This window comes from Microtus pennsylvanicus, chromosome 6 (genome assembly GCF_037038515.1).
Source record: "Microtus pennsylvanicus isolate mMicPen1 chromosome 6, mMicPen1.hap1, whole genome shotgun sequence".
NCBI classification, from domain to species: Eukaryota; Metazoa; Chordata; class Mammalia; order Rodentia; family Cricetidae; genus Microtus; species Microtus pennsylvanicus.
In genome coordinates, this window is record NC_134584.1 from 80,494,204 (window position 1) to 80,522,183 (window position 27,980).

The 27,980-nt window shown below is 37.5% G+C and overlaps 1 protein-coding gene across 1 annotated transcript; it reads right to left on the reverse strand.

Annotated features, from left to right (window-relative positions):
• On the reverse strand, nt 1-27,957 carry Abce1 (ATP binding cassette subfamily E member 1). Its single transcript, XM_075976539.1, has 18 exons — nt 27,801-27,957; nt 24,438-24,567; nt 23,326-23,411; nt 19,271-19,368; nt 18,001-18,118; nt 17,283-17,420; nt 17,079-17,148; nt 16,755-16,851; nt 15,488-15,577; nt 10,131-10,252; nt 7,953-8,174; nt 7,004-7,063; nt 6,848-6,906; nt 4,687-4,797; nt 4,441-4,583; nt 4,194-4,316; nt 2,699-2,810; nt 1-1,681 (listed from the first exon to the last, which is right to left on the reverse strand). The coding sequence occupies exons 2-18, from the start codon at nt 24,538-24,540 to the stop codon at nt 1,634-1,636; spliced, it is 1,800 nt and encodes a 599-aa protein (XP_075832654.1). The 5' UTR covers nt 24,541-24,567; nt 27,801-27,957; the 3' UTR covers nt 1-1,633.
• Nucleotides 27,958-27,980: the final 23 nt, after the last annotated feature.

Here is a 27,980-nt window from a genome sequence, read left to right on the forward strand (position 1 = left end):
TCAGAGTAATGAAGGGAGAAAATTTTTATTCCATATATTTCTGTATATTTGCATTGCTTTACAACAGATATGTATTTATGGATTATTCATATACATTTTAGAATGCCTAATGGGGTCCAGTCAAAAACAACTTTCTATCATTAATCAAGTTAATCAAGATTATTAAAATTCTAATAACCTAATAATAGTTTTGCCAAATCTATTTTTCCTGTTCTGCTGGCCCCATTATTCACTGTAATCTACCTTCCTCATAATTCTAGTTCAGCATATTAGTAAGGTTTGGATAATGTCCTTTGTATCCACACCTACAAATGAGTATGTTCTGCAGCAGTGGAAACTTTGTATTGCTATTTCTGGCACTCATTGGAGAAGTGGCTTAAGGTTGCCCTTGGTTGCTCAACAGAAAAATCTGTAGTCTATAAAAACAGAAGGTTGGGGAGGTGGCTCAGTTGGTAGAGTGCTTCCCTAGCCTGAGGAGCCCTGGTTTGATTCTCAGCACTGCATAATCTAAGCCTGGGTAATAGGCTCAGTTCAAGGTTGTCCTGGGCTACAGGACACTTGTCTCAAAACAAAACTAAAAACCCTAACATCCAGATACTTAAGTCACCAATTGTAAAGACTTTATATCTGTAGGGGTAGGGGTGTGTGTGTATGTATGTATATACATACATACAAATCTCTGTGCTGGAGCCAGTCAATTGCTGTCCACCTAACTAACTTGTTGAGACAGGATCTTTTCCAGAACACAGCACTCACAGATTCTGTTAGGCTGGCCAGCCCTGCTCTAGGATCTGTCTGACTTCCCTTCCCAGGACCAGTATTAGAATCCTACTGTCTAATATCTGGTCCTCACGAGTGAGAAGTTGGCACTTTACTGACTGATCCATCTCCCCAGCCCAAGTAGTTTTATAGGAAGCAAATACTCAGAAATACCTCCTCCCATCTTGATTATATAAATTTATGTTTACAAAGTAAATCTTATAGAATGTAAAAACCCAAAAACCTAGAGTTAAATTAGGGTACCGAAATAATTTTTGACAGATGTTCAAAAATACCCTCCCAAAAATTTTAAAAACAATGCAAAAGTTGGTCACGAACATCCACCTTCTAACAATGGTGTTTGTAGCAGACAATGTTCCTTGAAAGCAGCTACACACTGATAATATAGTCACAGACTGAAAACAAGTAGCAAATATAATCCTGGTGTTTATTTATCAGACCTTAGCAGTGTAGTCTTTGACTGGCTGTTAAATAGGGCAATTTCATTATGCTGGTACACTTAGCAAACAGGTAATACAGATTTTATCGAAGATTTTAAAATATGGACAACACCAGTAGGTAAGCATCTGGTACATGAGTATAATACAGAGCTTGAAAATCTCCACAGATCATGGAGATCCAGAGGTGATTTGCATATTTGAAATGTCTCCATTTTAGTGAAGTATGCCCAGAGTTTTATCTTAAGGACAGAAAAGCTCTTAAATAACAATTTACAATACAACTGGCTTTTGATGTCACATTAAGAAAACCATACTTCAAACTCCAGAGTATGTGGGGCCATAAAACCTGATTAAAGTTTTATATGATAAAAATCCCAGTAAGTAAATGGCTTATTGATAATCTCAGATTCAATTTAATCATCCAAGAAAAAGTAGTTTCCACTCTTCTTTTGTTCTACATCCTAGAAAAAGAGAAGTAACAAAAGTCAGAACAATTTTTCTCCTGGAAGCTACAGCAATCTACGTAGTGTTACTCAGAAGTGCTTCTCGGAGCATCGCACAGCAGCTCAAGGAAGGCCTCTGCTAAAATATTCACATGTATGAAATCTGTCATATATTCAAATATTCTTGGAAAAGCTTAAATTCCACTTTTAAGCTCCTGGTACAAAAGACAGAATACTGCCAGCTTGCAAATCACTTATTATATCAAATATATTTAAAACAATTTCCTCAGAACTGTTTATAGGATGGTGGTCATTAATCCATTTATCTACTTGACCAGCTATTAGGAATACGTTCTATGAACACCTTAAATCACTCAGTATACAGTCATGGCTTAATTAGCAAAGGAGAATGTTTATTCATTTTAACTATGTCTTAAAAAAAACCATAAACTGCTTAAAAGTATTCTTAAAAACTTCATTAATAAAACTCCATTAATCTACTTTCAGTGCCAAAAAATAAGGTTTCTCAAAAAAGTTTTCGTTTATTCCTTTTATTCCAATCTCACAGCCCTGGCTATCCTGGAACTTACTATGCAGACCAGAATGTCCTCAAACTCACAGATGTCTGCCTGACTCTACCTCCCAAGTGCTGGGATATATGATGTATGCCACTGCTTGTTTTAAATAGCACACACACAATCAGAATAGCAGATACCTTACAGTTGTTGCCTGCAACAAGAGTAAGAAAATGTAAACAAAAAAATAACCCAAACTGAGAATCAATAGATACGTCATACATTTTTAAGAAAAAAGACTTAAGCCGAGTGGTGGTGGCGCACGCCTTTAATCCCAGCACGTGGGAAGCAGAAGCAGGTGGATCTCTGTGAGTTCGAGACCAGCCTGGTCTACAAGAGCTAGTTCCAGGACAGGCTCCAAAAGCTACAGAGAAACCCTGTCTCAAAAACAAAAAAAACAAAACAAAACAAAACAACAAAAAAAGACTTAAGTTTACAATGGTAGGAGTTATCTACATACCTTGATTGAATTGAGCTTATTTATTCGTGGTCTATAGTTGTTGGGATCTCTTCTGAATGTAATTTCCAGCTGAGACAAAAATTTGTTCATGCCAGCCAAAAGAGTTTGAGGACTAGGGAAAATGAACAGTGTTCATTAAATTTAGCTAAGTCCCAAGATCATCATTACCTTTCCCTCTCAGTTATGCACCAAGGCTAACGTTACTATACATCACTTAGTTCTGTGTAAGCATAGTATGTATTTCTGATGTTGAGCAAACATTAAGACAGAATACTTGTTGATTTTTTTTCTTTTTTGCATGGCTCTGTACCGAGTTATTGTCATGGCTCCAAAAGTATTACTTACTAAAAACAAGTTTCCATTAAAAACCATTCTTTCTTTCGTCTTTTATATCCAGCTAATTTCATTTCTTTTTTTTTTAAAGATTTATTTAGAGTCCCAGACAGTTGTGAGCTATCACGTAGGGGCTGGGAAATGAACATGGGTCCTCTGGAAGCGTAGCCAGTGCTGTTAACCACTTGAGCCACCCCACCCGCACAAGTTAATTTTTAAATTTGCTAAATAACAACAAGAAATATGGAACACTTTGAAGCATTCTGCAAACCCAAAACAAAGGTTATTATTGAAGAAATAAATTTTATTATCTAAGAAATTTCCAGTAAGGAACATACTGTCAATAACTGATGACAGAACTCAGTATGAAAACAGAGATCTTTGGGATCTTGGTCTTTCTCTTTCTTTTTTTCGTTCTTTTTTTTTGAGACACAGACTTACTATGTAGATCTGGCTGTCTTGGAACAAATTACTTAGGCCAGGCTGGCCTTGTTCTCACAGAAATTCATCTGCTTCTGCCCCCCATGCTGGCATTAAAGGAGTGTGCTACCATGTCTGGCTGGTACTTTCATGGGCCCCAACTTTGTTATTGGTGATTTCATAAGGTACAACTTAATGTAGGTTTAGCAGTAATGGTAAAATAATGTCTTATTGACAGACCTGAACTTTGGTTTTCCCTACAGTATGATCAGTGTTGTCAGAACATCAAGAGAAGGTAGAATAACACACTGAAATTGGGGTGGGTCAGTATCCTGTACTTGCCACCTACTATAACTATATTGTAGTTGGCAAGTCATTACTTCTTTGAATTTTATTCTGCACAAAAATTAAGTTTGTAAGAATTATCTATAAAATAGTATTTTTCTGTGAAGTATAAAAAAATCAATTGGACAAAGTTCAGCTGAAAGAAAAGGTTATTTGTCTAGGGCTCTGTAAGCTTATCCAGTATTCTATACTAGTCCAAAAACTACTATACAGGCCTCATGCAGTATCATAGAAGAAAAACCTAGGGAGTCAATAAGAAACTGATTTACTTGCTATCTCCTTGAAAAAAGCAGTGACTTCAGTGTTTATGAGTTTACCAGAAATTTAGAATGTGGTAAGTTTCCAATTGTTAGAACTTAAAATTTTATTTCTGAACACTTAAAAAAACCATCCTTACCTGTTTGCAACTGTATTCTTAGATGGAACACCATCAAACACGATGACGCGATCTGCTAAATAGGTGGCCATGATGAAGTCATGTTCCACAACAAAAGCTGTCTTCTTTGCATGGAGTATGAAACTGGAACACAACAATTTGCAAATCTTTCATTTGTTAAGTCACAAAATGAGATCCAAGTGTTTTATTAAAAGTATCTGTATGCCAGTAAACATAATCAAAAATATTCTAGAAGTAAGACATTTACCGTTTGACGACTCGGGCTGCCATTAATCTTTGCTCAGAATCCAAATATGCAGATGGTTCATCAATTAAATAGACATCAGCAGGCTTCCCCAAACAGAGAGCTAAAGCTACTCGCTGAAGTTCACCACCAGACAATGTCTGCACCTAATTGGAGAAGTTCAGCAAAATGTGTGAAGACAGTGTGAAGACAGATATATTTATCCAAAATAAGGATGCACAGAGAACTGTAAGGATAATGTTATAGTACCTCTTGATCAATGATGTTTTCAATCTGTAGGGGCTTCATTACATCAGTCACAAACTGTGGATGAGTGTAAGCATCTCTGATCTTTTCATGCAGTAATTGGCGAACACTTCCCTGATTTTAATGAGAAAAAGTATTTAAATGATAAATTACCAGGAAAGATCTTTTCTGTTTATAAATTTTAGTACTAAACTTCAGACCAAAATGATTTCAATTTGCCACCGATATACACCAATTCTAACTTTTTTCTTCTTCTGAGACAGGGTTTCACTATGTAGTCAACCAGGTTGCCTCCAACTCAGACAGCCACCTGCTTCAGCCTCCAAGTGCTGGGATATGGCTGGCATGCACCACTATACCTAGGCAATTCTAGTTTTTAATCCCTATTCAGCATCTTGCTCACGTTTTGAGGTTTTCTATTTAACAGCTGATGGAGGAAGGTCACTGGCTAATAAAGGAACTGCCTTAGCCCATTTTATTGGTTAGAACATAGGTAGGTGGAGTAAACAGAACAGAATGCTGGGAGGAAGAGGAAGTGAGCTCAGACTCCACAGCTCTCCTCTCGGGAGCAGACGCCTCAGAGAGATGCCATGCTCCCCGCTCCTGGACAGAGGCAATAGCTCTGCTCTCTGAGGCAGACACGATTCAGCTCTGACCCAGGATGGACGTGGGTTCGAATCCCACTTCTGACACCACCAACCCAGGATGGATGTAGGCTAGAATCTTCCCGGTAAGACCGGTGCTACAGTTTATTAGAAATGGGTTGAACGGGATATCAGAATTAGCCAGTAAGGGCTAGAGCTAATGGGCCAAGCAGTGATTAAATGAATACAGTTTGTGTGTTGTTATTTCGGGTAAAGCTAGCCGAGCAGGCGGCCGGGGTGCTGGAAACGCAGCCCCGCTGCCCATATTACTACAAACAGCACTCATGTACACAAGAAAAAAGGCAATAGTCTTAGAATTAAAGTAGAAGACAAATGAATGTTTCAGTGGAGAAATAATTAAGAGCAGGAATAATTCTAAATGTTAAAGTGGGTTGAAACCTTGGATAATCTGTAGGCTATAACACACAATGCACCATCTTCTTCTTAGATGAATCCTAAAATGGCTTTTACTTGTTACTGAGAACAGACCTGAGTCTGAGAACGTGAGGCAGATTATCTAAAGTACTAAAGAAGGCAAATTGTCTGAAATGTGGAACAGGGTTGGTGCTGTGACACTGATAGTGATACAACACTTTCAGAAATTGAATGAACACTTGTGCTTTAGCAAAACATTTTCACGTTTTATATTTGAAACGATTTACCAGCATTTCATTTCCCTAAGGTCAAATAAACTTAGATTCTAAGAATACTTTATGTTATATATATTCAGCAGGTGACAGGCATTTGGGTTTTTTCTTCTGTTTGGCTCTGATAAATATAGCTGCTAAAACACCTATGTGTAGGTTCTGGGTACTGAGTATGTTCACTGCTCATGTTTACATAATGAGGAGAACTGCTGCTGTTAGTAAGTCTATGCTACAGAAATGAGGTGATTGGTTTTCTCAGTGATTGTAGTTACATTACCATCAGCAACACGCAATGTCCAATCTCTTCACACTGTCACCAAGACTTGTGCCTGTTTTTTGGATTTTTTTTTAAGTTATTCAACTATTGTAAATTAGTATTCACGAAAATAAAAAAAAATTGGTATTCACCATGTTTGATCTGCATTTTTGCAACAACTAAGAAAGCCATGCATCTTTCCATGTGGTTATGGGTGATCTGGATTTCTTCTTTGGAAGAACATTTCCTTTGGCAAAGGCTCACATTAGGTTTGGAAAAAAAAAGATGACAGATTCTAAAGCTACTTCCAGGGCCAGATGTGGTATCTACGTACAATACTCCAACACTTGGGCAGTAGGGGCAGTGGATTGAGAATTTCAAGTATTTGTGTTATATAGTAGATTCTAGGCCAGGCTGTGGCTGTATAGATGCTAATAAGGCTAAGAATATTAATATGATTTTTTTTGGTGTGTGGTGGGTATTGAATTCAGTGCCTTAATTCATGTTAAACATATACTCTATTAGAGAGCTAATGTCCTAATCCCTTACTAAAGCAAAAGACTAAAGGTATACATACATACATACATTTTAATAACCATATTAAAATAACAACTCACAGTTGATTTGGGACTGATTTTCTGTGGCTTATAACTGACGTTCAGAACTGGTACTTCTCCTGCAAAACAATACAAGTACATATCACACAAAACCTGCCCAGACATCTAAAGTTTACGTTGTGGGATAGAGTAAAAAAGTAGTATCTATAACAGTACCTCCTTCGTCGGGTTTAAGCCTTCCAGCAAGCATTCTGATAAATGTGGTTTTACCTGTACCTGGTAAGACAACAACAAAAACAAAATTAACCTTCACATTCTGAAGTAAAGCATACTTTTCTACTTGTTACAACCTGAGAAATCTGTCTTGAAGATATTATGCAAAAGTTCTTAAGAAAAAACAATCCCTAGTTGGGCTGTGGTGGTTCATGCATTTAATCCCTGCACTTGGGAGGCAGAGGCAGGGGAATCTCTGAGTTCACTACACAGAAAACAGAAGAGGAGGAGGGGGAGGAAGAGGAGTAGAAAAAGAATCCTCTCCCACCAGTCAAGTATTAGCCTAAATTTATTGGGGGTAATAAGACCAGTGTATCTTAATACATGCTTAGCCCATACAACTTAAGTGTTCTGAGTGAAGCCCAATACTGCAAATCTCTTTGTGTAAAATCTTTCTTGTACAGTTTTATAAGCTATTATAAACTATTACCTTTAAATCATAAAACCAACACTAGATATTTAATAGTTAGATTCATCTTAGAGTGACAATTTAATACTGAAATATTGGTAATAAAACTATTCAAGAAAGTAGATAGCTTTCTGAATTTCAAATAAGAAAATTACAAATACAGATACCCAAGGAAATGTTTTAAAGCTGGTATGTGTCTGAAATATCAACTGGCTATTCCTTCTAGTCCTTTTGCAGAATGAGTGATTGCCTCACTAGTTTATTCACAAAAAAATCATCAGAACAGAAACAATAGATTATTTTGTGGAAATAATGAAGAAATATTAATCTATTTGAACAACAGTGAGACTAAATTAGTAAATACCACAAAAAAGTAAAGCTAAAACAATAAATTTATAGATTCAAACTCAAATGCCAGCCCTGAGTCTGTTGTTGATGAACACAGGCCATTTATAGAACCAACTCTCACCCATCACTACTTACCATTTTCCCCTAGCATCACCATGATTTCAGAATCTGTAAACTCTCCAGCTACGATTGCTAGCTCGAACTCGCCCATCTTTTTCTTCATCCCAGGGTATTTATACATACACATCTTTTTAACTTCTTCTTCGTTTGCTGTCTCAGCTACCTTAAAAACAAGTGATGCATCCCTGAACCTCAAGTTCTCAGTTGGAACATAGCCATCCAAAAAAATGTTTATGCCTGTTGGGGAGGAAATTGCCAACAGATTAATGAAGAAAATATAAATAATATAAATAAAATGAAGCTAAAGTAATGATTAAGACTGTTTTTGGGGAGGAGATGGGTGATACATCTATACTCCATATATCCATTTTCTCTTCATGTATCTCAGTCAATATCAATTCTGCACATAATCAAAAGTCAACACTCTGTTTCAACAATATAAGCATGCTGGGCATGGTGACTGGTATAATCCAACAGTCAGAAGACTGCTAATGTAGCCTTAGCAATGTAGCCTGGGCAATATTTTGAGGCCATGCCCCAGAAAAATGCAATTTTCACCACCAAAACCAAAATGACTCTTTCTCCCACTGTAAACTTTAAGTTTAAACAATCTGTGACCATATTCATAAATATATAAAACACGATGTCATTTTAAAGTTGTTCTTTTGGGACAAGAAGATGGTTCAGTGGGTAAAGTACCATATAGTATGGAAGGAGAACCCGCTCCCGGGAGTCTTCTCTGCGCTCTACACACATGCTGTGTACATGTGTCTCACACATGTACATACATACTCATAAAGGGAAACAAGCAAATATAAATTTAAAAAAAGTGATTTTCCCGCTAAAAAAATGACAAGTACATAAGGAAGAATTTCAGGTATGAAATTGACACAAAATACTTTTGAGAATAAAGTTTAAAAATAAGTAATTTAAGCAAATTATTAATGTATTTTTCTGATTAACTTTACAGTTTCATAAGAAACTAAATGAGCTATTTTCATTAAATATATATATTTTTGGTTTCATTGTACTAAGATAAAAACCATTTTCTAGAGTGTTTTATAGTAGAAGAAAGTAAACTAACATTATATATAAAACCCTTCTCTACTAAAAATAAAACATTTACAAAGGCAGGCAAATTGAAAATAAAAAGATTATTATTTAAATATATATAAGGAAAGATGTGTTTTTTCAGCATTTCTATGTATAAGTGAAGGAAAAGTAGCTGAGGCTTTGGGAGATCATGCGGAAGGACACTGTCATTCATCTGGACCATTTAAGGGACTCTTATGCTCAGCCTTGAGTACATAGTGGACTGGAAGCCTTAGGAATGAGAGAACCACCTTTTCTAAAAGAGTGTTGTTAATTTTAAGGAATCACGTGTAAACACAGAAAATTAAACCCAAAAACTTTGATGAAGAAAACTTAGTTTAAGAGCTTCATTTACCAAGTAAGGAAAAGACTTTGGTTGGGCAGGGTGAGCACACCTTCAATCCCAGCACTCCAGAGGCAGGCAGAGGCAAGCCTGATCTACAGAGTGAGTTCCAGCACAGCTAGGGCTGTTACAAAGAAACCCTGTCTCAAAAAACACACAAATAAACAAGTCCTTGCTATCCTGTCAACTGGAAAATATGTCCTAATGATTGTCACAGCCACACCCAGACGCTCAGCTGTAGCAGCTGAAAGGCAAGGATAGTCACTGTGTAGATCCAGTGTTTACAAGAAGGACTTTCAAGAATGACTACTGAGTATATTCATATGTCATTCTGATTCTACATTACATGGTAGTACTCATTAGTTGAAGAGAAACATTAGGCACTGCTTCTGAGCAGAGTATGGCACACTCCTGTAATACTAAGCTCAGGCGGACAGGAAGATTGCTGTGTTTGAGGCCAGTCTAGGGTATACAGTGAGTTCCAGTCTTTAAAAATAAATTTGAAGGTGACAAATACTGCATATGTTAATAATAAAAAATAGTGAAAATGAATTTTTATTATCCCAGGAGAAAATTCTCAAAGAGGAATTCTTTTCTGTAGCTGTGTGCAGCCTTGACAATGCACTTCACTCCCCTCAATGATTCAGTCTCACATCCACATTAGAGCAGTGCAAAGGGCTGAATAGCACCTGTTTCACATTTCTAGGCATTAGAGAAGAAGAGGCTACAACATTATGGGAAACAGGTTTTAAAGTTACCTTCTCTTACACTAAAAGGCATAGTGACCACACCATAAGCACTTGGTACACCATATAAACAGCAGATGAAGTCAGAGAGATAGTCCAATACACTTAGATCATGTTCCACCACAATGATGTACCTGAAAAGCAAGACAGACTTTATTTTCCAATTTAACAAAACAGCATTAGCTAAAATTAATATATTTCTTTTTACTGCAGTTGTAAATTTTAGAAAAACACAATTTAAAAAAGTAAGTGTAAAAGAACATAGTAAAGTCAGTTAGTATGCACTACAGTGCTTTAAGAACAAGGGGGATGTGCTAGGGATGCCAGGGCGGATTCCACTAAGGTGCTAGAATATAAGCTAGCAAACATGGAGCCAGGAAGCTTTTGTGCAGCACTTTTTTCTTATCCTACCCATTTTTCACAAACCTCAAATACCAATTCAAATATCAGCTTTCTGTACAAATAAAGTTCTTATTTGTATAAACTGAAAATCACTCTCACAAAATGACTAATTCTGTTTCCCTTGATATTGCTGAGATTGGCAACTACATGAATTCTTCCCTAACTTATGTTAGCAAATTATCATGTCCCTTCCCTGTCTAAATTGTAAATCAGGCTCTCATCATAATTCTTTAATAAAGATTACTAAATCTCAACAAATCTGTTTTCAGGATCCCTGATGTGCCTATCAATTCCACATGAAATGAGTATTTTCAGACTCTCAAGAGCTTTTACAGCTTCTACCTTTTTGTGTTGTTGTTTTTTGAGACAGGGCTTCACTGTTGTAGCCCTGACTATCCTGCTCTGTAGACCAGGCTGGCCTCAAACTTGAGACATTCACCTGCCTCTGCCTCCCAAGTGCTCAGATTAAAGGTGTGCTCACCACTGCTTGGCTGACTTCATCTATCCTATTGTTACTTTATTAGAATAAAGAAATACAAAATGAAGTCCACCCCTCAATAATGCATTTCTCTGTTTTGTACGTTTAAGGGTCATTCCTTCCTAAATGGTCACCTACCAAAATTTTCATCTATTAAAATGCTACTTAGTTCTTATTTTAAATCATTTTAAATCCTATTCACTACCAGAATACTGTTCCTAATATACAAATGACTTTTCCGTACTCTTACAACTTTTTACTTAATGAAATCCCTTGCATTTCTTGAATTCAAACAGAACTAACTTAGAAGTCAGATGTTTTCCGATGGTTTAGGAGACAGCATCTGTATACCTAAGTAAGAAATCTGTGCTGAAAAATATAGATAATGTATACAATTAAAAGCTCCAGTTTATTTTGGATTGCTTAATTTTTTCCTGGAGGATATGATCTTCAAAATATTTATAGCATTAAAGACCGACAGAATGCATGCTTTGACACAGTTTCAGAATGAAGACATACTTCCCAACTGGGTGGTGGTGGCGCACGCCTTTAATCCCAGCACTCGGAAGGCAGAGGCAGGCGGGTCTCTGAGTTTGAGGCCAGTCTGCTCTACAAGAGCTAGTTACAGGACAAGCTCCAAAGTACAGAGAAACCACCTTGAAAAACAAAACAGAAAAGAATGAAGATATACTTCCCTTAGCTGCTTACCTCCACCTATCATCATACATGGATTACTTTTTTTTTGGAGACAGGGTTTCTGTGTTTTCTCTGTAGACTAGACTGGCCTTGAACTCAGAGATGCACCCGCCTCTGCCTCCCAAGTGCTGAATCAAAGGCGCATACCACCAAAGCCAGGCGCTCACATGGGATTACGGTAACTCAAACAATACACATGAGATTGGTGCACCTACAAAAGCTTTCTACTTACTATTTCTGCTTGGTCAACTGAATTTGTCTGAACATGCTCTCACTGTTAAAATTAAGGCGTCATCCTTTTTCTCATACTTAAAACATCTTGTAAAATCTATTTCTCTCACTAGCCTATATAAAATCCGTTGATTCCTATTAAATCTTCCTTTACTTTCTATCTTTTAATTAGACTCAGTTATAACTGTGATGTTTTGCTGTCCAGTGATTTCCCTGAATAACTACATACTGAAACGTGAGTCAGTTGATTTATTTTCCTTCTAGCTCTTTTTATTAAAGTTACATTATTTGATACTTAAAAATCATAGATGAAAGTAGATGACTGAAAGGGGCTTGGATTAGGAACTACCTTATCATCCGCATCTGTCTATCTTTTTAAGGTCAGGATACACATGCATTCTTTTCTTTACCATATGGCCAAGTTCTTAAAACATTAGGATTATGTTTTCATACTGTTTCCTCTCAGATTCTATTAAAATGTTCAAGCATGTTTATAATGCCCAATCATGTGTATGAAGTAAAAAGTATGTCTGTTTGGACAATTAAGAGTCTACCAACGTACTTGTAGGTTCAATTCAAAACATGTTAAGTGTTACTGATCATCTGCTGAACTTTTGTTTGAGGAGTTGGAGCTTTTATCACTTTTGAAAATCCATCAGCCATGATCCCTTCAATGCCTCTAATTTAAAAGTTAGAATTTTTAATTTTAAATAGATGGATCATTGCTGGCCGTAGTGGCACAGGCCTTTAATCATAGCTTTTAGGAGGCAGAGGCAGACAGATCCTGAGTTTGAGGCCAGCTTGGTCTACAAAGCGAGTTCCAGGACAGCCAGGGCTACATAGAGAAACCCTGTCTTCAAAAACCAAACCAACAAGGCCCACTTATCATCATCACTGAGTATATGTGCGTGCACATGCAATGGAGGGTTTGCTGAGATGAGAGATAACTTTGTGGAGTTGATTCCCTCCTAATTTTATATGGGTTCTAGGGATTGGTTTGCCAGGCTTATGCAGCAGGTGACTTCACCTGCTCAGCCATCATGCTCAGACTTAACCAAATAGTGTTCTTATTATAATCAACATGTTTCAAATCTCCCCTTATATTTCGATGCCATTTTCTCAGTTACACTGACAAACTGTGAGGTTGTTTTTTTTAATGTTCCCTATACCATTTTGCTATCCCGAACTCATCTAATTACTTCAGGGAGTTTTTAATGTTACCATACGTGTGTGTATGTGTATGTTTGTGCAAATTTTTTTGTGTAGGTGCATGTAGTTACTATGCACACAGATATGCACACTCATGGAGGCTAGAGGCCAACATTCATCTTCTTTAATTGCTTCTTTATCTCATTATTTTTTTGTGACAGAATCTTTTACTGAACTTGAAGCTCACTGATTTGCTATACTTTGCTGACTAGCAAAAAAATCCAGGGATCTTTTTGCGTTTGCCTCCCCAGCACTGGGTTACAGGTACATGGCTCTGTGCTTGGCCTGTTCTCAGATTCTTGGACTGAACTTAAAACCTCATGTTTGCATGAGAATCACATTACAAACTGAGTCATCTTCCCAATCCTTTATCCTGTTAACCTTTAGATTTGTTTGGACTTTTGAACATTTATTCATTAAACTCCTAGGGTTTTTAAAACTTTAAACTTTTTGCACTATTTCTGAGGCTCTTACAACATATTAAGATCAAATGCTAACACTGCTATCTTGTTATGTATATTAACTAAGTTTAGAGATGGCTGCCTTTTATATTTTATTTATATTTTATTCTGAGAGATTAGCTCATGTTCATCTTTACCAATAAAAATTTATACAGCCAAGATCTGTAGGAGGTCCTTCTGTTTTTGTGTTGCTTTCATTGGTTGAATAAAGAAACTGCCTTGGCCTTTTGATAGGGCAGCCCTTAGACAGGCAGAGTAGACAGAACAGAATGCTGGGAAGAAGGGCAGTGTGGCTGACGCCATGAATCTCTGGCCTGAGACGGACGGAGGTTAGAATCTTGCCGGTAAGCCAGTCACATAGTGATACACAGATTTAATAGAAATGGGTTAACCAAGATGTGAGTTAGTCAATAAGAGGCTAGAGCTAACGGGCCATGCAGTAATTTAATTAATACAATTTCTGTGTGGTTATTTTGGGGGTTAAGCTAGCCACTCCTCCTACTACAGGGATCATGCCTTTATTCCCAGCACTCAGGAGGCAGAGGCAGGAAGATCTCAATGAGTTCGAAGTCAGCCTGATCTACCAAGAGAGTTCCAGAACAGCCAGGACTGTCACACAGAGAAACCCTGGCTCAAAAAACAACGACTGTATAGAGTCTCAAGCATACTTTTCCAAATGCATTGTTGTCTGTTTCTACACACCGTAGGGCTAGACGTCCTAAGACTCCTTATACTACTTTCTCACTCTAAAGGCCTCATCAATTCCACTGGTTCAGTACATTTCCAATCTACAGCTATATGACCTGTTTGCACGAAAACAGAATTAAAGGGAAATCATCACTCCAATTCTAATATACTTTCTTGGCATTTCTAGTTCGGGACTATTAACGTGTTTCCAATTTGCCTTTTTGCCAAGAAAGCAACATGATAATCCAACATAAGAAGCAAGCTTCCATTTGCAGAGGGTGTTACAGCCCATGACTAACATTATGGACACAAACAATGTCTGAGAACCCATGTATCTCTTCTTTTTCTAGTTTCACTTTGTTTTCTGATCCCTTGAGACTTCCTTTATCTTGAAACAATGTTTATCAAACCAGTAACTCAAGAGAGGCATTATGGTATAAAAACACTGTATGGAAATCCTCCCTATAGATTACCATCCTTATCAAATAAATCTGCACCACTGACTAACTTTTTTAGATCACATGCTCTCTCAAATGCAAAATGTGCATTCTACCTAAAGACTTAATAAAATTACTAGAAGCATCAAGGGCAATGATGAATTAAGAAACTCTGGAAATTGAAAAGCATCATACTCAACACATGACATTGTCAATGGACCACAGAAGTTGCTAAGAACTCTTTTTCTGTTCAGTGAGACTGTAAACACAGAACATAATTCTGGTGACCATGTTTAAGTATGTGTGCTTGTATAAGACTGAGATTTGCCAGGTGGTGGTGGGGCACGCCTTTAATCCCAGCACTCGGGAGGCAGAGGCAGGCGGATCTCTGTGAGTTCGAGGCCAGCATGATCTACAAGAACTAGTTCCAGGACAGGCACCAAAACTACAGAGAAACCCTGTCTCAAAAAACAAAAACAAACAAACAAAAAGACTGAGATTTGCATTTGATGATCTAGCAACAACTAAGATGTTCCTTCCCATCCCACTCCCCCGCAAAAATAAAATACACATAGCACACATATATACTCTACATAGAATCTGAGGTACCAATAAATGAATCTTGCACTAAGAACCTTTGTTCTAGGATAGAGGAAGGCAAATTTTGGTGGTGGCTACAAATGATCAAAATGAAAAACATGAATATCTTTAAACATCTGTAAAATCCCTCAACAAAAGAACCCAGAAATGAACTGGATCTATACTTACCTATCTGGATTTATTAGAGATCTAATAGTAATGGCAGCTTTTAAACGCTGCTTGACATCAAGGTAACTGGAAGGTTCATCAAACATAAATCTAAGGGAAAAAAAATAAAAGAAGCAAACATGCTCAGTTTGAACAACCTAAATTCTACCATATATATTCTTTTTTCCCCTTTTTTAGACAGGGTTTCTCTGTGTAGCTTTAGAGCCTGTCCTGGAACTAGTTCTCATAGACCAGGCTGGCCTTGAACTCACAGAGATCCACCAGCCTCTGCCTCCCAAGTGCTGGGATTAAAGGCGTGTGCCACCACTGTCCAGCCCCATATATATTCTTTTTATGCAGCACAATAAGGGCTCTGATTTAACAAAATTAAAAATTTCACATACCAATGAAAGGAGGCTAACAGTAAGGGTTAAACTCTGTATTTTGTTCAGAAGAAAATATTTACAAAAGGAAGAAATGTATACCTACAAATTTGAGAGCTTTGAAGATTGCACTGACTTATTGGCACCTTCTCATGAAAAATACTCTCATGACAAATACTCTTGACACAGTAGGAAGTAGTCTGGAGAACAGTTTTCCTTTTGTTCTTAAATCGTATTTGTGTGTTTGGGGATGTCACTGTCTATATGAGAGGTCAAAGAATAACTTGCCTGAATTGGTTCTCTTTCTACCTTGTGGCTCTGGAGAATTTAACTCAGGTCTGGTAGGGCTTGGTGGCAAGCACCTATTCCGCTAAGCCATTTTGTTGTCCCCAAAGAGCCATTTTCTTAATTGCCTCAAGTCAAAAGGCTTTAAAGCAGATCGCTTCTCATGTACAGATTTTCACAGAATAATAAGCTTAATTATCCACCAGAGCAGAAATGTGGAAAAATATGGAAGCGATAAGTATCTGAGAGGGAGATATTAGAGCAGGAAGGAGAACTGCCGTTCATATTCCATCTCTCCCTCACACGGCATGCTGTTCTGACTGCAACTCATCTAAAGACCTCAACTTTTACTTGAGATATTTAGAAAGCTTATGTATGGAGTGCTTACGTTTTAAAAATTTGCTGTAGGGTAAAAATAAGTACTCATAAAAACAAATGATTTCCCTGCCTTGGAACTTGAAACAGGGAAAACGGGTGATGGATATACAAAACTGCTTTAACGTATTATCTCAAAATCAGAGCTTTAAGTATTATTCCTTTTAAGATTACCACTGAATTAGCAGTATTACAAATACAAACTCACAAAGATTAAGATACACAAAAAGTGTAAAATAACCTACATATCAGCTTTTTGTATGCAAACGACAGCACAAGCAAATCTCTGCAACTCTCCTCCTGAAAGATCTTCAACATTTCGTTCTTTAAGGTGAGTTAAATCTACAAAGAATAATCAGAAGCATTGTGTTCAATGTTATAAATTTTGTTTCACCTCTTCTGGGCAAAATGCACACTGCATGTCAATACTCTGAGTTTGAATGATAGTCCAATTTAAAACTGTATAGTAACAAGATAATTATAAAAGCTTTCCTCACGAATCCAGCAATCCACATTCAGGCGATTATGAACAAATGCAATCTATGAAGAGCATGCACTCAAATACTTACCAAGTTGCTGACATACAATTGCCTGTGTCTTTGTTTCATCTTTTCGGTCCAAAATAGATCCCACTGTCCCCTATCGTAACAAAAAATTATCACTATTTTCCTTTAGCATTAAAAAGACACAAAGCAAAACAAATCTATTTTGATATAACTTTTATTCTTCTAACAATAATCTACAATATAGCATCTCTCTATAAATCAACTGACCTTTGCAGCCTTGGGAATTTGGTCTACATATTGAGGTTTGATAATGGCTTTTAGGTCATCTTCTAGAATCTTGGTGAAGTAATTTTGTAATTCAGATCCACGGAAATAAGTCAAAATCTCTTGCCAATCAGGTGGATCCTAAAAATACATGTAATAATTATCAGAATTTAAGATAAAAATACAAGAGATGAATGCTAAATAAAATTAAACATTTATCAAATGAAGACATCTAAATTAAAATTGGAAATAGACCTAATTTCAAATCAAAGCATACAAATTCAAAGGTTTAAGTGAACTATAAATTTTTAGTTAAGCAACACTAACAGATCTTAACTTAGAAAGGATAGACTGAGACCTGCCACATATACACACAAAACAGATAACAAAAACCCCAAACAAAAGATAATAAAAAGAAAAAATAAAATCCATACATGGTAGTGTGTACTGGGATTGAGAGGCTTGAGTCAAAAGGACTTTTGAGTTCAAGGTCCTCTGAGGCTACATAGTAAGAACATGTCTTAAAACACGAAACTAAACCAAATCAAACTTGGACCAAACAACATCTTCGAACTAATCCCACAAATTAACTTAAAAATAAGAACATCCAAAACAAATGAACAAACAGACAGACAAAACAAAAACCCTATATCCATCCCTCCCCTCAAAAAAATCACATAAAAGACCCAGATATTAATTTTCATAGTCTGTTAATACATACATCATATTTTCCAAGGTTTGGCTTTTGCTTTCCTGCTAAAATTTTTAATGCAGTTGACTTTCCAATACCATTAGTTCCAACTAATCCCAAAACTTCACCTGGACGAGGGATAGGCAATCTATTACAATATTGGGGGGGGGGGAGAGAGAAGAAACTCGTTATTATATTGAAGAAGGAACATAACAGTAGACTAGTGTACTTTGAAGCACTTGCATTTTACATATATCCATTAATAAGCTAAAAAATATTTGCTAAGCATTACTGGGGGGAGCAGCCAAGAGAAAGTAATTGTTAGAAATGTATCCATAATTCCATAATTGATACTCCAATTTTAAAAAATTTCGTTAGCTAAAATAACATTTTTCTTTACAGTTAAAGCTCAGTATTTTTGTTTGTTTGTTTGGATTTTTTGAGACAGGGTTTCTCGTGTTGCTTTGGAGCCTGTCCTAGAAATTGCTCTGTAGACCAAGTTGGCCTACTCTCTGATTCCCGAGTGTGCAATGCCACTGCTCAACAAGGCTCAGCTTTAACACACAAAATGCTTTGGTGAAAATTTCACAGCAGGTACAACCCCATACTGTCACTTTTTCCTTTCTAGCCTGCAACTTATATGGAGGAAGTGAAACACCAAACTGTATATATCATTCTCTCTGTTGTTGCTGTCTTCTTACAGTTGGTAGGGAGAAAAGACCCTTTTATTCGTAAAGTCTACTTTCAGATTCAATACAATGCATATTAATACATTAATATTCAGCAGATAAATATAAGAATTAATATGAGGCCTCCCCTGTGAAAACATAAGATTTCTTTAAGTTTATTTGGGATAAGGGTATTATGAACATGGTCATTGTTAATTGTGATCATAGAATAATTTGAGATGTTTTTACCTTCCAGATATCCCAGTTTCTATAACCATTTATGACATAATGGAACTGGGCTAAAGCTTTTGTAGTTGCTTTATCCTTCATGAATTAGTTCTATTTATTAGTTAGAATGAACTAACATTTTTTTGTTTTTGTTTTTTGAGACAGGATCTCGCTAAGGTAGCCTTGGCTGGCCTATAGCTAACTATACAGACAAGGCTAGCCTCGAACATACAGATCATCGTGCCTCTGCCTCTTCCTCCTGAGTGCTGGGATCAAGTAACTGCTGACAAATAAATATAACCTTGTATTTTATAATATTCTAGTAATCTTTGTTGGATGTTCAAAATCATTTTCTTCCATTTCTCTGAAACTTTGACCCCTGACTGAAGTGAAGAGGAATATACCTGTGAAGCTTGAAGGCATTGGCACAATATCGATGTGTTGTTTCTTTTTCCAAGTTGCTTGGCAAATTGACAATTGATAAGGCGCCAAAGGGGCATTTCTGTTATTTAAAATAAAGAATCATATATTAATTTATAAAATATGTGACTCAAGTGAGTATTTTTATTGAAATCTTTCAAGCATGAATTCTATAAGTGAAAAACAATTATCTTATTTACTTAAAAATAAAAACCAATTTCTTTGAAGATTAAAGCTGTATTGACATTTAATATTCTTCATCACTGATAGAATATCAGACACTACTGTTCAATGCCTTCCATAATCTGTCTATAACAGGATTATTCCTGTCCTTGTTTGTGTCTTTCCTACACTAGGTAAAGTCTCTTAAGATGTCTGGATTGTATCACTTGGGGAAGATGGCTACTTCTATCTTGCTGATAGCCTAGATATTTTATCAAAGCTTAATGCTTTTCTGTTAACTTACTCAATATAGTATTTGACTATCAGATAAATGTCCATGGAACAGGAATGGCAAGTATAAGAAAGTCACTAAGGGCAGTGGTAGTGTGTGGGCTGGGGAGATGGCTCAGGTGGTTCTAACACTGAGTTTAGACATACCCTCAGCACTTATTAAAAAGTCAGGTGTGTTCCTAAAATCTCGGTGCTAGAGGTAGGAACAGGAAGATCCCTGGGGCTTGTTGGCCAGTCAGTCTAGCCAGATTAGTGAGGTCCAGGCTTAGTCAGAGACCCTCCCTTAAAAAAAATGCAAGGTGGGATGCAATTGAGAAAGACAACTGACTTTTGACCTCTGGCTTCCACGAGCACACCTATCCACCCAAACACATGCACGCTAAAGGAAAAAAAAAGCAGTCATAATGTGGTTAAATGTAGCTCTAAAATACAGGCAATGATAGAGACATAACCAGAAATGATAAGGTCAGCTTAGAGCTCTGCTCAGCAGATATGTTCAGTAAGTTTAGGGAACTGACTCAGAGAGAATTCAGTGAATTTTCATTTCAAACTGTGAAAACATAACAAATTAAAGAAAAAATAAAATAATTTTATTTTCTAATAATCTCTGTCCTTTAACCATACTGCCAAAATTTTACAACCATGTTGTCTAGTCTTTTCATCAATGTGTAAAAAGTGCATAGAAGCAGGTTGCAGGTGATTAAACTGCTCCGTGACATGGAAAAGAAACTCACATTGCTCATCAACAGTGTGGACTACTCAGTGTGCAGGGCGAACACCATACCTTCGCCTCCATTACTAAGAGTTTATTTAGTTCTTGTTTTTAGGCATTCAGATATCTATCTAAAATTGTGGACTATTATTTTCTTGCCGCATCAAAAAGAAAAAAAAAAGCAACAGATGACACTGTGATGTCCACACAAGATTCCCAACGTTACCATATGGCATGTACACATGGTTTTCTGGGAGTACTATCTCCTGTTTTATTTTCAAAATAAGGAAAACACTTTCAGAATCCATGAAATTTTTCTTGATATTTAAACAAGGTTTCAAAAACCGATATAAAACATACCGATAGCTTACATGAACAATTTATAGGAAAGTATCCATACTCTGGTGAAGTTTCTGTCTATATCACCTATAAACAAAAATATCTAAGAACTTTATATACGAGTTGTTAAATTCTTATAAGCTAAAGTTGGAAATCTACCACTCATAAGTCAAAAGTCAATTATCTAATGTGACAAAGTACAACAGAAGCTTATATAACATATAGTAAAGCATTTTTAGATTAAACTTAAGATTTTTTGGGGATATTTATACTTGAGAATGGTAAATTTAAAATTAAATAAACTTGGGCCAGGTGTGGAGATGTATGTCTTTAACTGCAGTACTAGGGAGGCTGAGGCAGGAGAATATCTGTGAGTTGAAGGCTAGCCTGGTCTACAGAGCAGTTCCAGGCCATCTGGAACTAATTAGTGAGCTCAGTCTCAAAGCAAAAAAATAAACAGACTTGAGAATATATGATGCCAGCTATACTTTATTTCCAGAATATTAACAAAGACTTGCTACAAATTTTTCGTGTAATAAAAAGCTGATACATAAATAATCTAGTTAGAAATACCTTTACCAAGCTGTATATGACAATTATTTGCTTTAAAGATGTGATTACTGTGTGTGGTGTGTATGCTATGGCGCACGTGTGGAGTTGAGAGGACAAATTTGTGGAGTTGTTGCTCTCTACAGTTAAGTGGGCTGCTCAGTTTGAAATCACATTATCAGACTCGCTCAAAAAGCGCCTTTTTCTTCCAGGACATCTCACTGACAAACCTTGGCCTTTCTGCTCCTTGCAGGTGCAGAGACAGATGCGCCTTCTTAGGCAGTATCAGCCTCATCCCTGAAACGTGATGGTAAAGGCTGGAGTGAACAGATTTAGCCACACTGAGTGCCTGGACTGCATGCCGCCTTCACTGGGGAAAAGTGGATACTGTTGCTATAAATGATCCTTCACTGGAGCTCTAGTATCTGGTATCCATGTTCCAGTGAGATTACAACCATGGGATTTCCAAAGTACAGTCAAGGCTGGGACTGGGAAACTTGTCATTTAAAGGAAGGCTACTTCTATCTTTCGGGAGTGTGCTCTACCAACACCAAATAGGGTGATGCTGGTGCTGAGGGTCCAATGGTATCTTCACTATTACGGAGGACAAGGCTAACTTGAAGAATAGAACTAAAAAGGTCATTTATCATCTCTGCCACTTCTGCTAACGGCCCCCATGTTTGTGATAGGCATTAACCATGGTAAGAATAAAAAACATATTCAAGATTGTCAGTAATGTCTCCATCACCACCAACTGCTTAGTGTTATTGGCCAAGGTCAATCATGACAACTTTGGTATCATTGAGAGACTCAGGACCACAGTCCACACTATCATTGCCACCAAGAAGACTATAGACGGACCCTCTGAGAAACTGTGATGACAGCCATAGGGCTGCCCAGAACATCATCTCTACACCTACTAGCTCCACTGAGACTGTGGGCGGTCATTCCAGAGTTGAATACGATGCTCAATGGTATGGTCTTCCATATTCCTACTCACAGTGTGTCCATGGTAAATCTGACCTGGAGAAAGCTGACAAACAGGAGGACATCAAGAAGGTAGTGAGACAAACACTGGAGAGAGGCCTAAAGGGCATCCATCCTGGGGACCAGGTCTCCTGGGATCTTAATAGCAATACTTTCTCTTTCATTTTTGATGGTGGGGTTAACACTGGTCTCAGCAACCACTTTGTAAAGCTCAATTCCAGGAATAACTATGTATTTGGCTACAGCAACAGCATGATGGACCTCATAGTTCACATAACCTCCAGAGTAAGGAATCCTGAACTACCCACCCCAGTGAGAGGAAGAGAGGAATTGCTGTGGAGTCCCTTGCCTCAACATAGCATGCACTGCACAGAGCATGTTCCTCACAGTTTTCATCTTAGATGCCCCAGAGAGAGCAGCCTGTCTTACATACCATCATTAAAGATCACTGGAACTCTCACATAAATTAAGTAATTAAGTTTGATTTGGGGGCCAGCAAGATGGCTTAGTAGGTAAAGATGCTTGTCACCAAGTCTGATAATCTCAGTTTGACCCCTGGAACCTATATGGTAGAAGAACTGACCTCTGCAGTGTCCTCCAACCTCCACATGTACACGGTGGTACGTTAGAACACACATACACACAGACGTAAAATAAATTTAAAATAGCAATAAAAGCATGGTTTCATTAATTTAAAAAGCAATAATATTGTCATAAGAATATTATGTTCTTAAACTTTTTCATTTATCTACCCTATACATTTTTTTTTTTTTGGTTTTTCAAGACAGGGTTTCTCTATGTAGTGTTGGATCCTGTCCTAGAACTCGCTCTGTAGACTAAACTGGCTTCAAACTCAGAGATCTGCCTGCCTCTGTCTCCCAAATGGGATTTAAACATGTGTGTCACCACTGCCCGGCCTAATTTTGCTTTTTAAAAAAATAAAGTATTTAGAATTTTAAGAGTTTATTTTGACTTGATAAATAAAATATTATCACTTACCTTAATACAAATACCACAACCAATACAGAGAGTCTCAGAAATCCATGCTATTTTGCTCTGGGGTGTAACCTCTATACATAATTTTCCTGGCAAAGAAAAATAATTTTCTTTGTCAGAACACTTTTAAGATTGTTATTCAGAAAATGCTGCTTCTGGAAATGCCACACAAAAGTTTCAATGACAAAGATAATTTCTTACATTAGTGTTTGATGAAACACATCCTAAATTAAACAATTGTGTTTATTAATTATATATTCTTGCTAGGCAATAAGCAAATGGCCAATATATTCTGTTTATCTAATACTAGTAAAAATGGTAAACCTTGAAATATTATTGTGTTTACGCTGACTGGCTAAATTTGTTTTTGACTGCAACCCCACAGTCCTGCATATAATAAATGACTCTTTAACTCATAAAAGAAAATAAGTATTGTAAATGGAAAGGCATACTGTAGATAGAAATAAAGCATTTCAGCTAGGTAAATAAAACTCCAAAAAGCTATGCAGTTTTGTAGTACACAGGTAAAATTAAGCACAACATTCCAGACCTCAAAAACTGAATTTCTGAAAAGCACAGGAGACATTAACAGATACCATCTAGAGACACCACTACAAGGCAGTAGCCATGCAGCCAAGGCCGAAAGGCACCAACAATTTGTTAGCTCCAAATTGCTAGGTTTATTTAGTCTCGAAAATCTAGCAATACCCCAAGAAATGACTGTCATTAACCTTAAATCTATTTATTTATTGGTTTCAAGATGAAAACAACATCTAATGTAAAGATTCTGGTAATCCTTTCCCTGTGACTCAATTACAGGATCTCATAGAATAGCAAGGATTACAGTTAACTTTTGGTTTGACTGTATATTTAGGGAATGTCTTAATAATGATATTCTATAAGTTCTTTTAAAAGACCGTTTAGTCACAAACTTAGAAAAAATAAACAAAAAGCTTAGAATAATTTTAAATTTCTCACCTTTGTAGTTCAGAGAAACTATCTGTGATTAGCACAGTATTTGCTATCACACTATCTGCTTTCTCTATGAAGGTTATCAGACTATCTGCTTTCCCATAGACACTTCCTACCCTTAGATGGCCAAGAGAACTGCTTACCCATTCGAACCACAGGGCAACTCTTTTTGCACTCCTGTCGACATTTCTTAGGTTTACATTTGTCATGGTTGACAATAGCAATTCTTGTTAATTTGTCTGCCATAATTGTAACAAAGAATGTCTGGCTTGCCTATTAAAGAAAAATGAACAAAGTTACAGCAAATTCATTATAATCACCCGAAGAGAAATAATTAATGGCCATAAAACGACACAATCATTTGGCGCTCAGAAATTTGAAAAGTAGTCAGGCAATGGTGATGCACGCCTTTAATCCCAGCACTCAGGAGGCAGAGGCAGGCAGATCTCTCTGAGTTCGAGGCCAGCCTGCTCTACAAAAGCTAGTTCCAGGATAGGCACCAAAGCTACAGAGAAACCTGTCTCGAAAAAACAAACAAACAAAAAGAAATTTGAAAAGTGTAAAAATGATTAGAAACAGCGAAATAATCTATTCAGGTGGAAAAACAAAACTTTACACAATGGATTTAGATTAGAAAACAGGTGTCATGTAAAATATCACAAAACCCAACCCAAACAAAAAAAAACATCTAGGAATATACATGCACAGGAAAATACTCAAAAAACACTAAATTCCAAAAGATCTAACCAAATAAAATATGTTATCTCAGTTTTATACAATCCAATCTCTTGGGTAAAAGAAAATATCAAATCAATGAAAGCTAAAGCTCTTTTGGAAAGAATAACCAGGAATATTAAACTTCAAGCTTAGACTTGAGAGACTGAAAAATTAGCCATGGCTTCAATACTTAACACCACTGTACAAACATTAACTTATAAAATGAACTATATATGAACACAAACACACAATCTCAAGATGTTTCTTCTTTGTTCCTATAAACCAATCATCAATTCATTTTCTTTTCCAATTGACTACACTGACTACTGATGGCGAGGGACAAATAGAGCTGTGGCCATCATCCACTGTCCAGGTTTTGTCTATTAGTAGTAATTCACTATACATATGTACCATGCTTTCAAGACTTTCCTAAGTCTTGATATATAATATCTACACAGAATTTAGGTCAAGGCAAATTTAACAATCTTTTGATATTGGATTTGGTGCACTGATATTAATTAATTCCCTCTGGAGACTAAAGGGAATAAATCCTAACTGCCTTCAGATTCTAGTTTACTTCAATACATAATGAAGAATCCAAACGCCAAGACTATCCATTTGCAAAGGTATTTTGCTGGCCTTTCTGGGAACCTCCATCAACATAGCCACTAAAATGATTAGACTTGGAGGGACATAAACAGTCTTGCTACTCAGTGCTGCTATAGATTATTCCCTCTTCTTCCCTAAAAACAGGTTTTCCTCTCGGACCTAAATATTTTCATCATTTACAAACCATCAGATCACTTCCTTTCTAACTGGTAAATGCTCTACTTTCTTTTGGTAGAGTTGAGCTAAGCTATGTTAATGAAAACATAAGACTTTAACAGAGCTATGCTGACAGACAAGGTCACTTCTTTAAAGTGATCCAGGTCTCCTAAGTTAGAAGAAGAAATTGAAATGATTTTACTTTACCTTAGAGTTAACTTAAAACCCCAAGTCAAACCATGTGATTTTTCTAAGACATTGATTATTTTTGGAAAGCTGCTACTAATCTGGGCATCATGCATTCTGATACAAATAAAAAAATGCTTTTTAAACAAATTACCTGGCAAATGAATTCCTTTTCAGAGATTAAACAACCCTTTCACTATAAAATTGTTTATGTTGGTCTTTATTTTTGTTAAAATTACTAAGTCTATAATATATAGTATTTATGTGGAACAGAAACACACTAGTAGTGGCTAAAAGTTGACTTACATAATAATAAATTATTTTACATTTAAGAAAAATAAATGTAGATTCTTTGTATAACGGTTACTTACATAGGTAAACACTATTTGTTCAACTTCAGTAGTATTTCCAAGAATTAGGGAAAAGGAGTTCCCTTCTTTCCCATAAGAACTTGGCACAGAAAAGCTCGAAGAGGAAGACTATAGCAACGAACTTCTGGGACTACATAAAGATCTGAAGACTTAGAGCAATAGCTCGGTGCTATCCTTCCAGGACAGTGAGAACATGGATGTGGGAAACATTTACAGTCTGAGGTCACATGAAATATTATGACCTACGCTTCCTGTAAATTAGCCCTGTAAAGCACACTAAGTTGGGAAAGGCACATAGCTTTGATTTTTAATGGACTGCCTTTCAGCAACTGGTAAATGTTCTTGTGAAACAAATTTCTGTGTTTGTTGTTTTGTTTGTAGAGGTGAGCTAAGCTACATTAAAAAAATAAAACCTTAAATACATTTTGGTTAACTACACATAAAAAGCTTCTGATCACACTGAATACAGTAACTATCAACTGATGGAGACACAGGACGACTACGTTCAGTACGCAGGCCCAGTGATTACAATGCAGACCTTACTATCCTAACTCCCTAGTTAGTAGTCTCTGGAAAGAAAAGAGTAAAATAATAAAATCTGTTCTGACAGTTAGTTATTTCTTAGTTATCAATTTTACCATTGAAAAAAGAAAAAATACTTAATGTAGCTCATGGGTGCAGGATTTCAGCTTCGGCCATTATTTATTTGCAACAAATACTAAATGCCTACAATGTACTGCGTCTTAAAAGGGTATCTGAAGATATTTTGAATAAAGACATCCCTGATGTCAAGAAGCTTAAGAAGTAATAAACGAAAAGAAGATTAAATCACTAATAGGAAGAGTAAGGAGTGCTACAAAAAGCCTTTCCAAAGCATTCAATTCGGAAATTCACTTGGGCCAACTCGAGTCTCAACTGAGAACACGCCGCTCTGGGAGAAAAGTAGAACACTTGCGCATCACTTCTATAAAGCCTGGGAGGAGTAGGAGTACAGGGCTTCATGGCGGCACGATGCCGTGACTCACTCCGCAATCATTAAAAGGGACAAGAGAAACCACAGCGATGCTGTGACAACACAGCCATCTGCCTGTGACAGGAGGCTGGGGGGACCTGCGGGGCGCGGTGAGTCCTGAAAGCGCTCGGCTCCAGGCTGGGAGCCGGGGGAAGGGAAGGCGGTGCAGGGTGGACGCCGGTGCAGGGTGGACGCCGGAGCGGGGTGGACACCGGTGCAGGGCGGACGCCTGCGGCGACGGTAGCTGTCAGGGTTTGGAGGACGGCGGCCTCGAGCCGGGGTGGCTGAGCGGACGCGAGGAGCGCTCCGCGGTCCCAGATGGGCAGCCGGCGCAGGGCGCCACGCGCTACGGTCCTGCCACCGAGGCCTAGCCACGGGCACTCGAGAGCATCCCCACATGCTCCCACGGCGGCGGTCGGCCACCGGACGCCGCCGCCTCCCGCCCGCTCACGTACCTGGAGACGACGGTCCCCTGACTACGGGGCGTGCAGCGGTCAGAGCGGCGCTAGCCTTCAGCTCTCCGACGCACAACGTGTTCTTACCGCCACCGGCCAAGATGGCGGGGTCCAGCCGCCGCCTCGCGCAAGGGACGAGCGCGTAGTGCGCGCGCGCGCGTGCGCCGGAGCGCGGAGTCG